Source organism: Pelophylax lessonae (genome assembly GCF_965119305.1).
Source record: "Pelophylax lessonae genome assembly, chromosome: 12".
In the NCBI taxonomy this organism is placed as follows: domain Eukaryota; kingdom Metazoa; phylum Chordata; class Amphibia; order Anura; family Ranidae; genus Pelophylax; species Pelophylax lessonae.
The window spans coordinates 122,021,008-122,038,455 of NC_138779.1; the positions used below are offsets into that span (position 1 = coordinate 122,021,008).

Genomic DNA, 17,448 nt, shown 5'->3' on the forward strand with positions numbered 1-17,448 from the left:
AGCAAGTATAAATGCTAACCTTGAGCATCATAGTAATCACAAATGCCTCTGCCCCTTATAACATGGGCTTTATCAGCTACATTGTTAAAACAAATAGCCAGAATGGCAGAAAAGCAGCCCTTGACATAGTAGATCCAGACAGTTTGGCAGGGGCCAAACAGCATATATGTCTTACCAGGTATGCATAATACATCCAAGCCAATACAGAGCAATGACAAAGAACTGAAAATAGGACCCCCTAAACTCAAAGCACACTTATAATACCCCATGGGACTTTGAGGCAGCAACCAATCTTTAAACATCTTTAAAAGAATATTATTTTATTTATACATGGTTAAAAGTCCAAAAATGTACATACAGACACATTTGGACTAGTGTACTGGGGATTTCCAAGAGGATTAAATCCTTTCAACATGGCGGTCCAACTACCTGATGCCCTCACTGTGCTTATCTTCTGTTTTTTTTGCATGGGGATGGTGGCTCTTTTTGTTGTTCCCCCATTAGAATCTTGGGTCCGCATGACTTTGAGGGTTCCTTGTTGGATATTCTGGTCTGCTTTGGCACTCAGTGGTTCAGAGGGAGTCTCTGTTTTAATGGTTCAGATCATGTTCATTCATTATTTATATAGATTATGATATCTGGCTATGTCCCCTGAAGAAGATCTAGACTCTTGAAATGCGCTGGAGCTTTTACCTGGATATTGTATGAGAATTATTTCTGAACCCATGATTAACAAAATTTCTTAAGGATGGATACTACATTCTAAATATATCACACTGGAACCACATTTATTAGGGTGTCCCACGCTAATTACTGTTAATCATGTATAAATAAAATTATATTCTTTTAAAGATATTTAATGTTTGGATGCTGCCTCAAAGTCCCAAGGGGTATTGGTAGTGTGATTAGAAAACAGAGCAATTAGGATCCCCAAAATGCCCTCCATCTTGATCCTGATAGAAACCTGCCCAGTTGGTTGTTGAACCTAGATGCCAGGAGGTCCACATCTAGCATCCCCCCCCCCTCACCTGTGACACGGGTACTGGAGCTTCAGGTCAAACACTGCTGGCTGAGGAAATCTGCCTGGCAATAGTTACGGCAAAAATGCATAAGGATGATGAGGCTGGAATGTGCAATTTCGCTCAAGACAGGATTCACTCTACCTCTCTTGTCACAGCAAGACCTCCAGGTCCTCCCTGATGGTTGATGCAGTGGTGTACCTCCCATCACAGCAAGACCTCCAGTTCCTCCCTGATGGTTGATGCAGTGGTGTAACTATAGCGATTTTCCCTTACTCACTGTCTCTAGGACAACCTTTGTACTAGGCGGGTAGTGAAGGAAGCTCTCCCACAGCAACACAGAGAAGTAAAAACATTTTTAAATTGTATTTTCAGTCAAAAATTAAAATCATATATTTGGAGCCTATTCCTTTTAATCCTAATGACCTTGAAGTTTGTAAATCCACAAAGACTGCCTTTTATGCTTGCACAGATGCTGAGAGAATTTTCAGGAGGCACGGTGACTACAGGAATCAATGCTTGCAGCCTGGTACTATGGGATATATAGTCTTTATAAATTTAAAGATTACAGCAGAGAAGAAACTGAAGAGCAGGCAGGTAATCTAGGAAGTTGTGGAAAGAGAAGGCCAGCAGACAGGAAGCTCCCACAACAGAAAAAGAGATTTGTCAACTTTATATTGGATTGTCAAATATTACTATTGTTTGCATTGCTATTACAATGCTGATGTTATGAAATAAAAGTGTATGCTGTGATCATAGTTTCCATTTCCTATTTGCTGTTCAGTTTATGTACTGTATTATATACTCATCCTGGACAGCAAGAGGTTGACCAGGATCATGGCTGCAGCTATGATCCCAGTATCATTTTTTTTTAGAGGCAGTAATCGGCTTTCATGTACAAGTGATCTGTACAGCTGCCCCATCACTTTTACAGAGCTGTAAAGCCTCCCCCCGCCATGCCCCTGTTCTCAGGCTCCCTGTTCCACTAGGGAGCTGGGGACCTCTGTAAACGGTCTGGTAGGCTGGCCCCAGAGGAGCTGGGAGGAACATACTTTCTCCCATCTTCTCTGTGATGAATGAAGCCAGAAGCGACAAGTATTTTGTCACTTCCGTTTTCAGAGCCGTTTTTCCATGGAAGTATCTTTTAAAACAAATCTGTGTTTTATCAGATGTTTAGTAGGGCAGAGGAGACAGCAGAGGTTTAATAGACCCCTGATGTTTCCATAAAGAGTCACTGTCCAAAGCAGGTCTTTGTTCACCTCGTGACCGCAATAAAATTAAAAAATAAAGTGTAAAAAAAAATAAAAAATTGATTTTTGTCCTACTGTACAATCCTTTTCATTGACAGACACAGCTCCATATCTTCTGGACCGATGGGTTTATACTGCTCTCCATAGGAGCAGGACACTAGGCAGAAAAACATTTTGACCACGCCTATAGGGCAGTCCCAGGGGGTATACTCCCACTTCCTGCTAAAGGACTTCAGTTTTGTAACAAGCCGTGTCAGAAGAACATAAAACCCAGCTCAACAGAGGGGCGGGTGCTGTGTCCGTCAATGATCATCAGAGAAAAGGATTTTACGGTAAGGCAAAACACCAAATTTTTGTAAAATCTTACCGTAAAATTCCTTTCTCTGAGTCCTCTGACAGTCGCCGCCCACTCACACAGTCTTCACTTATGGGTATTGACCTCTAATCCACAGGAGTAAGCTAGGCAGAAGATTGTTAAAAAAACAAAACTTTGCATAGACACACCTACAGGGGGCTGTCCCTCTGGTCCAATACCCCCGGCTAGCCTCAATTCCAATTCAGTTTGGTAGCAAGCAGTAGATAGTCCATGAACCCCGAAGAAGGGGTGGGGGCGGCGACTGTCAGAGGACTCAGAGAAAGGAATTTTACGGTAAGATTTTACAAAAATTCAGTTTTCTCTTACGTTCTCTGACAGTCGCCGCCCACTCATTCAGTCTTCACTTATGGGATGTCCCAAAGCAGTGTAGACATGAGGGGTGGGAAACGCAACCGTCTCAAGGTAACGAAGCACCCAAGGTCAGATAAAAGAACCTTATCTGAACCAGAAAGGTAACCCACTGGGTAAAAGGAAAGCTCAACAGGAGCGAACAAACCCAGGAAGGTAAAATAACCAAGGGGGAAAAAAAACACCCACAGGAGGGGACAGGCTAAAAACGCCATGTCTCCCCCAAAGTACTGCCGCACTCAGAACTTTGCAGCCAAAGGAGGCATCTGCCGATGCCGAAAACATCAACTACACGACTACTGACTGGTGTAACCCGCCGCGCTGATAATATATCTCTGGACACGCTGCTACTTCGGAAGCAGATATAATTCCTTCTTTCTTGGTTGCCATATTGGAACCGTTATCTGGTCTAACCCGGTCCGGCACTCACTATCTTTTGAGGACTCTTTTGTCTGGATTGTTGTCCGGGATTGGGAGTGTTTTCCCGGCTGGATCTGCAGACCACGCCATCAATTGTCGATTCATGATTATGCTCCAAATTCCAAAATAGTGAACCTGTATAGAGGTCACCAGTACTCATGATCCCCGAAGAAGCCTGCAGAGTCGGCAAAACATGTTGGACCTGGGTGATCTCTCTACTCTAGGACATGGTTCATAATTTTATGTATCACATATTTTGTACATTGTTTGTCTCTTGATGCATTTGCATCTGTGTCTTTTTTAACATTTTTGTACACATGCATTAATAAAATTATTATATTTTAAATTGATTTTCTATTTAGCTATTCACGCCAACTAACTCCTGCCTACAAAGTCCCAGGTTGGGTGTGTCCTCAGAAAACACAGTTCCCTGTGGGACTTACTCAGGGTCTGGTGTCTGGTGTGCTGGAGCACCAATACCACTTTTATATATATATATATATATATATATATATATTTATATATTTTTTTTTCTTATATGTCTTTAGGGATGTGGCAGGATCTTTCTTGGCTTACTGGCATTTAGTGTCGGCACTTAACACTTTCTATTATGAAGTCCTATAGCAGGAAGTGGGAAGTATACCCCCTAGGACTGCCCTAGGGGCGTAGTCAAGTTTTGTTTCCACCTAGTCCTACTCCTATGGAGAGCAGCCCAAACTCAGAGTCAAAGAAGATATGGAGCGGTGTCCGTCAAGCAACGAAAGAGAAATCACATTTTTGAGGTTTTTACATGCTGAGTATATTTTTTTCTACAACTTTTAAAGTTTGACTGAAGTTCCTCTAACTAGTTCCAGACTTTAGTCGTAATACGCACATTCAAAAAAACATAATTGTACACAGGACATGTATGACACATCCAGTCCTTCTGCCCTGCTACCGAGACCACCCCCCCCCCCCCCAACACACACACAGCAATTCTTGGCTATAATTATTCAAAGCTGTAGTTGCTGTGTACACGGAGCAGCACTCGGCAGCTTAAGCTGTCAAAAGAAAAAAAAAAAAAGAGTCTGATTCAGTTTATCAACACTGTTCAGATGAAAATAGAAAGATAGAGTAACATGGTTACTTTCAATTCATTTTTCTGCAGATCAAAATTATGAATGCCGATCTGCAGATGATATCAGTTAAAGCAACGAAGTGGTAACCTGTTAAAGCAACATAGCAAATATTATTTATTTATTTTTTTTATAAAATGTACCTTTGTTTAACCCTTAGATAATTCTAGTTAGTCCCAATTAACTCCTTATTCTCCTTTTCCTTCTGATTTGTGTTTATTAATACTACTCATTAAGATTTCAACTAGGTTTATCTTGGTTTTGTTCAATAATATTTTTACACATTTAACATATATTTACCGGTATACATTTTACATTTAAAACAGGGCAAAAAAAAACACTTTATTCATTTGTAAATAATTCTGAAATACTTTGTACCTGAATCGTAATTTTAGTGTAATTTTAAACAGGACAAATTACAGGATCTTTATCTGCAGTAACATTATTCATTTTTAAACTAACACTGATCAAAAAGAGAAAAAAGTGTATTTTGTTTAGTATTGTTATGTTTTATTGTCAAAGGATTGTAAAAAAAAATAAAAAATAAAAATCACTGTCTGAAGACAATAGCATCAAAATAAAGCCTTATTTTTCCTCAAAAAATACTTTTGCAATAGAATTTTTGACAGTTTCTTTGTGGATTTATATTGCTGTGTAGAGGTGAGCCAATAAACAATTGGCCCCATATATAATATTTTTTGTAAGGAAATATACACAGAAATAGACTGTCAATTTAGGATACATGGCTCTAAATGTTCAGTTTTATGTCTTCCAGTTCTTTCTCTGATTTATCCAGTCCAATGTCCCCATAGGTTTCCAGTGACCCCCTCCCCCCCCCCCCCCCCCCAGATAACACATCTGATATTAGATTGGGATGGAACAGTTTAAAAAAAATTCAGGCTACCCAAACTGAAGATAAAGATAACAAAAATGCTTAACAATCAGCCAACTCTTTTATAATAATTTACATAAACTCTATGAAAGAAGTATAAACTGTTGAAGAACGTAGGTTTTTTGAAAGATAGAATAAATAATTCCAATTTTTCCCTACATTACAGCTATAATTGATGAATTGAAACAAAAATGGGAAAATAATTTAGAATCATGAAGCCAGCAAAATGATGCTTATACTTTGTGATTTTTATACATCAAAATTAACTTTGATAGGACTCTATATTTTACACACTTGCAAATACCACACAGAGGAAGTTCTCCTCTTTTCTGTGATTGCCAGAGTTTTTATGCTGGCAAACAAAGTGACTGTTTAAATCGTTGGACCATATATCAGACATTGCTTCTGGCAATTTAAGGTCCCCAATAGCTCAAAACGCTCTTTTCCCAACATAAAGAAATCATAAAAATCTACATTTTTTGGTGCTTGGTAGGGTCCATAAAAGGGAGAGGTGTGGGAGTTTAACCATTGGACAACCAGCAACGTACCCATAGGTCGCTGGAGTGTTGTTTAGAGCAGACAGATGGCTTTCTTGTCAAAGCGATCCTAACGGCTAACTAGCTAGATTGCTTTTACAAGCAGTGGGAAGGGACATCCCTCCCCTCCTACCGCCTTCTGCAGCTTTCTTGGGCTCTTCTGTTGCTGGGTGATCAGAGGCAATCAGAGACCGGAATGGCTCTGATCACCATTATGATATAGGAAATCGGAAGTGATGAGCATACATCACTTCCAGTTGCCCCAGATGTAAACAGTGCCATTTTTAAATAGGCAAAGCATCTGACCACAATGATCTTGGTGTGATCAGATGCTTTTAAGGGCATCTGGGGTGTAGTAGATCATAGATACCTCCATAATGAGTACCTGTCACTGCCTATTGTGATCACAGGGGATATCTATATTCCCTGTGATAATGAAAAAAGAACAAAAAAAAAAAAAAAACATAAATAAATATAGATAGATAGATAGAAGCGACAGGGTAAAAATAAAACATTTTTAAAAATGAAATGTCCCCCATCCCCAGTGCAAAGATGAATGCGTGCGTCGGTCCCACACGCACGCAAACAATGATCATCCCACTCATGTGAGGCATCACCGCGAACGTCCAATTATGAGCAGTATTTCCAGCACCAGATCTCCTGTGTAAATCTAAAGTGGTAACCTGTAAAAGCTTTTAAAGCATCGCATATGGATAGTAAATTATATGTCATTTATCGCCGTGAGCATGGCATGTTTATTATCTATTTAGTCAGCGTAACATTTTGTAAATTACACCAAACAATTGGGTATTATATTGTTTTTTTGTGCATTACAATTAAAAAAAGTGTATTTTTAAAAAAAAATTGTGTTTGAAAAAAACACCGTACAAATACCGTGTGATATAAAAAAATTGTACCACCCACAAATTTATTCTCTAGGTTCTCTGCTTTAAAAAAATATATAGATAATGTTTGGGGGTTCTACAAAATTCTACAGCAAGAAATATACTGTGTGTCAGAAAAGGTCAAATCTCAAAGTGGTTAAGAAGAAGCTTTAGCGAATGGAAAGTAAATGGATGTGTAGACTGAAATCCAATTTTCTATCCAGTTTTTCTCTTAAGTTTAAAAAAAATGGATTTTTGTAAGAACTTACCGTAAAATCCTTTTCTCTTAAGCTCATTGACAGACGTAGTCTTCTTGATTCTCAAGAGCTGGGTTATGTTGTCTCCGCAGGAGTAGGACTAGGCAGAATGACAAAACGTTCTGGCTCCACCCTAGGGGGCAGTCCCTGAGGGTATATCCTCCCTCTCTCTGCTACAGGGAATCAGTTCTGTTTAAAGCAGTACAGAGAAATTAACCCAACCCAACTCAATGATAGAGGGGCGGGTACTACGTCTGTCAATGAGCTTAAGAGAAAAGGATTTTACGGTAAGTTCTTACAAAAATCCATTTTTCTCTATCGCTCATTGACAGACGTAGTCTTCTTGATTCTCAAGAGCTGGGACATCCAGAAGCAGTGCCACAAATGAGGGGTGGGATTGACAAAATCAAATCCAATCTAGTAGGCCCAACCGGTGCCAAACTAGAAGTTTTAAAGGCTCATTATAAACAAAGAATGAGACTAAAAGAAAAAATTTTCCAACGGAAAAAAACCCTCGAGGTAGACCACTGGTCTCCTCAAATTGCGGCCTGCAAAACCTTGCGGCCAAATGAGGCATCAGACGATGCCATTACATCAACTTTATAATGTTTAGAGAAGGTATGCACCGACGACCAGGTAGCCGCCTTGCACACCTGGACCACTGACGCCTGATGGCGAAAGGCCCATGACGCACTAAGTGCCCGAGTGGAGTGCGCCTTAACAGGGAACGGGGGCTCCCGACCCTTAATAGAATAAGCCTGTACTACCGTCTGTCTGATCCATTTGGAAATGGTCGCGGCAGATGCAGGCAACCCCTTTTTGGGTCCATCTGGGATCACAAAAAGTGAATCCGTCTTGCGAAACGAGTCTGTCGTTTTCAAGTATACCCTGATCGCCCGGACCACATCCAAGGAGTGCAAAGCAAATTCCCGAGGATGACTGGGCTTAGGACACAGGGAAGGTAATACAATTTCTTCATTCAGATGAAATTCTGAAACTACTTTTGGTAGGAAGGATGGATTCAGACGAAGAACCACCTTATCTCTATGAACCACCAGATATGGTGAACGACAAGATAATGCGGCCAGTTCTGACACCCTGCGTGCAGAAGTAATAGCCACCAAGAAGGCCACCTTCTGGGACAACGTGGGTAGAGGAATCTCCCTAATATCTTCAAAGGGAGGTTTCTGAAGAACCGACAACACTAAATTAAGATCCCAGGGGGGTAACGGCGCGTGCACTGGCGGAGCCAGATGTCGCACCCCCTGGATGAAATTCCACACCAAGGAATGAGTAGCCAAAGGCTTCTGAAAGAAGATGGCTAATGCTGAGACCTGACCCTTGATAGTACTCAAGGCCAGTTTCTGCTCAACCCCTTGTTGCAGAAAAGCCAATATTCGACTAATCGAATAAGACCGAGGACGGAACCCTAAAGGTTCACACCATGCAATGTAGGACTTCCATGTGCGATGATAAATCTTTCTGGAAGTCGCTTTCCTTGCTTCAACTAGAGTAGGAATAACTGAAGCTGACAAACCTTTGTCCTTCAGCACCTGGGTCTCAATAGCCAGGCCGTTAAAGCCAGCGATCGTAAAGCAGGATGGAAGATCGGTCCCTGAGACAGTAGATCCTCCCTGAGAGGAAGTCTCCATGGGACGTCCGCCACCAGTCTGACCATGTCAGCGTACCAAGCTCGACGAGGCCAGTCCGGAGCTACCAGGATTACTGGGATTCCTTCCTCCTCTACCCTGCGAAGAAGTCTTGGCAGTAACGCGAGAGGAGGGAAGGCATATATTAGCTGGTATTGCCCCCACGGGGCGATCAGTGCGTCTGCGGTTTCTGCTAGAGGATCGCGGGAGCGAGCCACGAATCTCTGAACTTTCCTGTTGAATCGTGATGCCAACAGATCCACATCCGGTGTGCCCCACCGTAGGCACAACTGGTGGAAAACGTCTGGATGGAGGGACCATTCCCCCTGATCCAGGGTCTGACGGCTGAGATAATCTGCCTGCCAATTCTCCACCCCCGGAATGAACACCGCAGAGATTGCTGGAACAAATCGTTCCGCCCAGCGAAGAATGCAAGCCACTTCTTTGGCCGCTCGGACACTCTTGGTGCCCCCCTGATGATTGACATAAGCCACGGCCGTGGCATTGTCCGACTGGATCCGAACCGGGCTGCCCTGGAGCTGCTCGGTCCAGTGAATCAGACAAAGTCTGATCGCTCTCAGTTCCAATACATTTATCGGTAATCTGGATTCTTCCGGGGACCAAAGTCCCTGGACAGATAACTGACCAAGAATTCCTCCCCATCCGGATAGACTGGCATCCGTGGTCACTATCGTCCAATATATTGGCAGAAATGACTTTCCCTGGCTGAGCATTGGAGACCGAAGCCACCAAACCAGAGACTCTCTGGTCTGTTTGCTCAATCGTATCTGATTGTCCAGGGATTCCGGATTCCGATTCCATCTGAGAAGAATCTCTTGCTGAAGAATTCGGGTATGGGACTGGGCAAATGGGACTGCTTCGAATGAAGCCACCATCAACCCCAGAACCCTCATGCACGTCCGAAGGGAAGACCAGCTGTTGGACAGTAACAACTGGACTGCTGATTGAATCTTTCGAAGTTTCCCTACCGGAAGGAAAACTCTCGTCCTGACTGTGTCTAGAATTAGACCCAGATATTCGAGCCTCTGGGTGGGAACCAGAAATGACTTTTGCTGGTTCACCAGCCACCCGAATTCCTGTAAAGAAATCATAGTAATTTCTATGTTTTGTAGCAAGGTCTGAGGAGATTCTGCATGAAGCAGAAGATCGTCTAGGTAACCTAGAATCGATATACCTCTTTGGCGCAGAAGTGCCAACATTGGGGCCAACACCTTTGTGAAGACCCGCGGAGCCGTGGCGAGACCGAAAGGTAACGCCACAAACTGATAGTGGTTCTCCTCTACGGAAAAGCGTAGAAAACGCTGATGTCCTGCGAAAATGGGAATGTGAAGATAGGCGTCCTTGATGTCTATGGACGCTAGGACATCCCCTGGATGCAGGAAGGCTGCTACCGTGCGAATGGACTCCATTCTGAATCTTCTTATGTTGACGAAAGAATTGAGTGCTCTTAAGTCCAGAATTGGACGCACTTTGCCCTCTTTCCTGGGTATTGTAAACAGGTTTGAATAAAACCCTTGAAACCGTTCTGTCCAAGGAACGTGGACTACCACTCCTTGTTGTAGTAAATCTGTGACTGCTCTCCGCAGATCTTCTAAACGATCTGCGGATAGACGGATATTGGAAGGGAAGAATCGCGCCGGTGGGAGAGATCGAAACTCGATCTTGTACCCTGACCTTATGACTTCGCAAACCCATTTGTCCGGGATTCTGGAAAGCCATGGATCCGGGAACCGGCGAAGACGTCCCCCCACCCCAGTTATGGGTGGGGGCGCACCTTCAGGCTTTGGATGGTTTATCTTCGGGTCTGGAGGGGGCGGGCTTTTGCTTGCCCGACCACCGACCCCTGACGCCTCCTGCAGGAGCTTTGGAGGACTTAGTTTTTTCACCCGCTGGACGAAAAAACCTCTTGTGAGCAGAAAAAGAAGGCCCTCGTCTTTGACGAGTTCCTTTACCTTTAAAATTTTGCGGTAAAAAGGTGCTTTTTCCACCGGTGAGATCCTTAATGATCTCATCTAAGTTGGCTCCAAATAGACGCTCTCCTGAAAAGGGGATATTAGCCAATGCTTTTTTGGAACCTTGGTCGGCTATCCAACCTTTTAGCCACAGTGTACGCCTGAGAACCACTGCTGAGACTGATGCTCGCGCCATTAATGGAGTGGCGTCTAATGCCGCATCACATACAAACTGTAACCCCTGTATCATTTGTTCCAACAAATCTGATACCGCCTGAGGGACTTCTTCTAAGTCCCGGCGTAACCACTTGGTCCATTCAGTTACAGCCTGCGAAACCAGACCAATAGCAATTATTGGCCTGAAAGCTGATCCAATCAAGGAAAACATGGTGCGAGACATAGCTTCTATCTTGCGATCCACTGGATCTTTAAAAGACGGAGCGTCTTCTAAAGGAATAACCGTGGCTTTATTCAATCTAGCAATAGGTGAATCCACCACAGGTGGTTCTGTCCATTTCTTAATAAGGGTTTCCTCAAACGGATAACGCCTGTCAATGCGTTTGGAAATATTAAAAGTGCGTTTTGGCAGACGCCATTCTTCATCGATTGGATTGCCAAAACATTTGGGCAATGGAAAAACCTTTGCCACTTTGATGCGCTTTTTAGTCCCAAAAGGGATCTCAGTTTCAGCTATTTCTGATGGAATACCCTGTAACCTTAAAGTCTCTTGAACAGATACAATGAGTGCGTTTACCAACGCTTCCTCTCGGGCTATGGCAGATGCCGAAACATCCTCCTCACTGTCTGAAGAGACAGGACCCGAGACACCAATCCCAGATGAAGTACCTGCAACTGCAGAAATAGGCTCAGAGTCTGAATCCGAGGTTTCAGATAATAAGGGGTTAGGCGGGGGTCGCTTTCTTGCGCCCTGTCCCTGACAAGCCACTTCCACCCGGGACACAAAAGTTTCCATAATAGCTGACAAAGATTCAATTGTCAATGGGGTGCTGGAGGATCCCGCAGACCCCTCGAGGGGATCCGGAGGAGATACATGAGTGGCAGGGTCCATGTTAATACAGGACACTTTGCCAGCAATAAACAAAAAAACTTTTTTTTTTTTTGTGTGTCTCCCCCTAGCGCAATAGCGCCCCTCAGAGTACCTGCTTCTCGATCCCAGAGAGAGAGAGAGAGGGACCCCCAAGGCTCACCAACCGATGCAGTGCAGTTTCCAACAAACTGCAGCCAGCGTCTGTCTTACACAGACTGGAAGGAGCTGTTTGCTTTTTCCCGGGCAGAAGGCGTGGCTCCGCCCCCTGTGTACGCCTTCCGGCGTTCCCAGCCCTCCACGAGGAAGCTGGGCTCACAAAACATGGCCGCCCCCATAGAAGAGACATAAGACTCCAAAAAAATGGCGGCCGACATGACCTGAGGACATATATGTATTCGGTCTACGGCAAAATGGCGGCGGACCGCCGATATCGTCTTCCCAGCACATCCACCTGCACTCTGGTTCTCCTCTACCTGAGAGGTGACATATGGATCTACAGAGATACACTGCACATAAGGTAGGATTATACCTCCTATGTCTGCTGTAATGTTACAGTCTGCTGGGTAGAGTGTTAGCTCTTGAACCAAGTCCACTTCCCACAAACACATGCTGTATTACAAGGGGGACTTGTAAGTGTCAGATATATACTGACCATATATGGAGGGGCCCATAATATATACTGCCTCATAAATGAGGAAAAAAAGGGAACGTTTTACTCACCATACCGAACCGACAGGCACCCTCTCTTCATAATACCCTCTCCACCGGGGTGGGGGTTTGTGGACGCCTCGACTCCCTGGTCCTGGCGTCCAAGCGAGCTTTAACTCGCAAAGTCAGTCCCTTTACTGGGACTCCGTCGCGGCCGACTCAGCGCACTGGTCTGCACGCGCCTTTTAGGCAGAAACCGGGGTGACCACTGGATCTCACATCCAGCCCGTCGCCCGGCCCCGCATACTTACTTGAATATGTCGCGGCCGACCAAGCGCAATGCCTGGTCTGCACACGCTCGTAGGCCGGCTGGGGTGACCACAAGTGTCGCCCAGTCCGGCATTTTTGCTTGAAGATCTCACAGGAAAAAAACACTGGAGAAAACTACCTAAAAAATGTCTTTTTCTTAAAGAAAAAAAGTCTTGCCAGGACCAAAAGATCCCAGCAAGGAGCTTAGGTCCTTACTCCTGACTAGACAGAAAAAAACTGATTCCCTGTAGCAGAGAGAGGGAGGATATACCCTCAGGGACTGCCCCCTAGGGTGGAGCCAGAACGTTTTGTCATTCTGCCTAGTCCTACTCCTGCGGAGACAACATAACCCAGCTCTTGAGAATCAAGAAGACTACGTCTGTCAATGAGCGATAGAGAAATATAATCTATGCAAACTCAGATGTATAATAAAAATCTTTTTCTGGTACCAGAAGTGACGTACTTTGCTTTTAATTTTAAAAGCCTATAAGAAGGAATATAGTATTTTGCAACGAGCAATAATAAAAGTCTTCTGTATTAACTGTATCAAGGGCAGCAGAAAGGTCTAACAGTAGGAGAATGTAAAATCGGTCATTAGTTTTAGCAGTTAGTAAGTCATTAGTGAGTTTTAGTACAGCGTTGTCTGTGCAGAGCTGTGGGTGAATACTAGACATTAAAGGGTTGAGAGAAGGTCATCAGTGAGGTAGCAGCTCAGATGGTTTTATATTAGAATATGTAGAGGGTTGGAGCTAAACAGGAGCAGGAAGATAGGTCCTAAATTGTTAATACCCAGTTACACCCAAAAAGTGAAAAAGTAAACTCCGAACATGGTATAAACTAACAACTGGGGGCAACAAGATATCAAGCTGAAGATATCAGTGCCTGTCCCATTAGCTGGTCGCACAAGGTACAGTGGAACTATCCTCCATCCCAATCCCCTTTTTCTAGAATCAGACCACAAAGACATTAAGCGATGTAATATCTCAAGATAAGAGGCAAGGCCTGAAATGCTCACAAACCACAGACAAATGGTAGCAAGTAAGGTTCAGTGACTGGAAGGTCAGATGGTTGGAGATGACCAATCACCGTAGGCGGGCAGTAGGAACGGATCGAAGTTTGAAATTCCATGTGGATTTCTGCAAGAGTAGCAACAACAGGGAGAGCAAAGAACATGTTTCACTCTACCCAGCGGATGATGATATCAGCACTCAGTAATAAAGGATTAACCATTTTTAAGGCAAGGCCAAAAGAAAATGGGGAATAATGGTGCCAAGTGTCCAATGAAAATGAGGGAGCTACAGGTGTTCTGCCCAAAAGGCCTACTCATTAGGCAAGTCCACAGAAAATGGGGAAGAGAGTATAGGCAATGCCAGCGGCTCTGGACCTGGAAAACACTCCACAGCTAACCTAACCTGAAAGAAGTCTGAAAAGCATCATATAAAGAACCCAATGCCTAAAGGCACTAGCCCTGGAATGTCCAGTATAGCAGTGTCCAGATAGAATATGGTCAAAATTCCAGAGAGAAGACCACTGTGCTGAATATCTGCCAATTCAAAAGGGAAAACTCACACAGCAATGTAGAGAAGAGTCTTGATGGAGGAAAAAATTGAAGAGGGGAAAAAGCTTCTAAAAAGCACAGGTGATTTGTTATAACATCAAAGCTGAAGTAAAGATGTCCATCCTTCTAGGACACAAGCAAAAAACTAAGGCACAATGGTAATAGGAAGGGTAATACCCTAGGCAGGGTTTGTTTGCCAATGTCCAGTCTTCCTGAAGGTGGGAGTATAACCTGAGGGTTTAAGACTTCCTGTGTCCCTCAATGGATGATAAACAGTTTTTCTTGTGTACACTCCTTTCCAACAAGTGCAGCCACTATCTGGCCTTCAAAATATCTATTTTGGCAGCTTCAGACACAGATAAAAGCATTTGTATTATGAAATTACTTGTTGGAGGTTTTAAGGTTTACAGTTTAGACATGCAGTGTGGGATGATAAAAAAGGACAGGTGTTTACAGCAGCTTTCTGCCTTGCATTTTAGCGTTGAATTACTAAAGGCAAGTAGGCTGTTCACTTTTCAAGGGAATTTTCACTTTACAGAGGAATTTTCCTTAGCTTAGTGAAAAAAAGTGTTCCTCTGCTGACAATCATAAGCAAGCAAAATGTTTTACCTTGCACATGACTGGATATTTCATTATGAACCACATTTTCTAAGTTAAAGAGGTTGTAAACCCGTGCATTTTATTTATTTTTTTTCACCCTGCAAGAGAAAGCCATAATGAGCTAGTATGCACTGCATACTAGCTCATTATGCAATACTTACCTTAGAACGAGCCCCCGCCATGCCGCTCACTCACCTCTATGACGGGCGACATGTCCAGTCGCCCGTCTTCCGGGATCGCGGCATCCGGCCATCTGATTGGCCGGAGCCGCGGTGACATCACTCCCGCGCACGAGAGCCGACAGTCACGGCACGGGACTCTGAAGGAACGGCAGGAGCGGCCGTTCCTTCGGAGCGCATGCGCCCAGTGACGTCACTGGCAGCATGTAAGGTAAATATCTCCTAAACGGTACATGTTTAGGAGATATTTACAGTACCTATAGGTAAGCCTTATCATAGGCTTACCTATAGGTACAAGTTGCAGAGGAGGGTTTACTTCCTCTTTAAGGGAAATGCACCTTGCAAGGTGAACAGCCTATTTTCCTACAGTAGATCAAACCCTTTGTCTTAGAATGTTAGAGCCTAGCTTTGCATTTACAAACTCACTGTAGAAAAATATATCTACATAACAATTAAGTTCAAGACTACAATCTTAATATCAAGGGGAGCCCTTTTATTCACAGACACTCAACACTTCGCAGTGTGTCCCCAATTGTGTGCCATGTTGCTTAGAATTTCTCCTTACCATGTATGACTTCTTGCTGTTTAATCTCATGCGGTTTCAGACCCTGTAGAATGTCTCTGCTAACAAGCTGTTGCCAGCTGGGAGGATCCATCTCCCTGTCCAAATCGTACAGTTCATCTTCACTTTGAGTTTCACCAGGAGTCAGACTTTCTAACCTACAATGGGTGGAGGTGATCATTAAGCAAGCGCCTTTTAAGGACATAAATAAACTGCATAGCAACTTAGGTTCAGTACAGGCAAATATTAATAAGAGAACTAGGCACTAGGATCCACAGAGATCTTTTTGCCAAAGGTGACACAATAAATGTACTTTACAGGCTAGGAACACTTTGTATCACAGAAAGGTAATAATTGTCAGTCAACTGCACAGAGACAGTTTGTGTTCAATAACAAGCTCTTACAATGCCTGAAGTAACTTTTTGTTATCACCCTCTGATAGGAACCTACACATGGCCCAAAAACTGCCTCCTAAATCGCAAATTAAGTTCAAATTGCTTGCATCAATTTCACTGCATTCAGTCACATTGCAAAAAATATAGCGCAGCGAAAAACATGTAACCAGATAACTAGAGAATCCTAGAACTAGAAGCAATGAACTAAAGGCTTAGTTTACATCCCATACACTAAAAAGGGCTGTTTTAGCGAGTGGGCTGGTGTCTATTTTGTAGCCGCAGTACACAACACTGATACAATGCAAGCACTCTTCACCTTTTTAAAAGAAATTGAATAGTCACAAGATGACACTGGTATCTATATCAGCGAGGTGCGGTGAGAAGCAGCATGTCTGTATTTTTATGCTACATGCCACAACCGTAGCATTGTGGTGTGTGCAGATAAATATAGCTCAATGCATATGGTGTGAACAAGTCCTAACTCCCACCCAGCACTGCTGTAAAATTTAGGTTGATGTTCATTATCGTGCAACTATGTCAGATCCTAATAAACAGACAAGGTACTCACTTTCGGGAAGCTTTCGGGGTGCCCAGTTCACTAACCCTAGTAATGAGAAGAGAGTTTACAAGCACATCAATAAACTTATTTTACTTTGTTCCATAAAGAACATATATTGCAAAAACCAATCTTTTTTTTTTTTTTTCAGGACAGAACTGAGAGGGTTAGAACATCCAGACAGGGTTTGTCCTTGCTTTGTCTTAGTGTTGGGGAGATTTTGCTTCGTCATTGTTAACCCAAGAAGAGATACAAACAGGAATGAAGCACTTTTGGAACCCTACAGTGAGATTTTCCCTGCTTTCCTATCCCAGTAATGCCCAGAACATAATGGCAGGGTACAATTTACCTTGACCCATGAAAATCCTTGATTGCGTCACATAACAGCTACTGTCGCGTCACCAATGCGCATGCGCAGAGGATATTCTTGGGTCAAGGTCGAAGAAAAATCGGATCTTTTTCAAGTGCTGGGGGGCAGGATCGTCTCCTCCAATCAGTTTCCCCCGCAGCCCTAAGGCTGCAGACTTGCCGAACACAACTCAAGTGAATTAACCCTTTACATGCCGAGCGATCGGCTGGATCTGGATGACAGCGGGACACAGGCTGGATGATTGGGGGGGGGGGGACACAGGCTGGATGATTGGGGGGGGGGGGGAACACAGGCTGGATGATTGGGGGGGGGGGGGGGAACACAGGCTGGATGATAGGGGGGGGCATAGGCTGGATGATGGGGGGGTGGGGACACAGGCTGGATGATGGGGGGTGGGGACACAGGCTGGATGATGGGGGGGTGGGGACACAGGCTGGATGATGGGGGGGGTGGGGACACAGGCTGGATGATGGGGGGGGTGGGGACATAGGCTGGATGATGAAG

The 17,448-nt window shown here is 43.8% G+C and overlaps 1 protein-coding gene across 1 annotated transcript in view; it reads right to left on the minus strand.

The window, feature by feature from the left end:
* ARHGEF12 (Rho guanine nucleotide exchange factor 12) overlaps positions 1–17,448 on the minus strand; it is a 506,356-nt gene that overhangs the window by 130,047 nt on the left and 358,861 nt on the right. The window contains exons 24-25 of the mRNA XM_082273891.1: positions 16,587–16,622; positions 15,627–15,781 (exon numbers count right to left, since the gene is read on the minus strand). Coding sequence (XP_082130017.1) covers positions 15,627–15,781; positions 16,587–16,622 — 191 coding nt within the window. The remainder of the gene's footprint in view (positions 1–15,626; positions 15,782–16,586; positions 16,623–17,448) is intronic.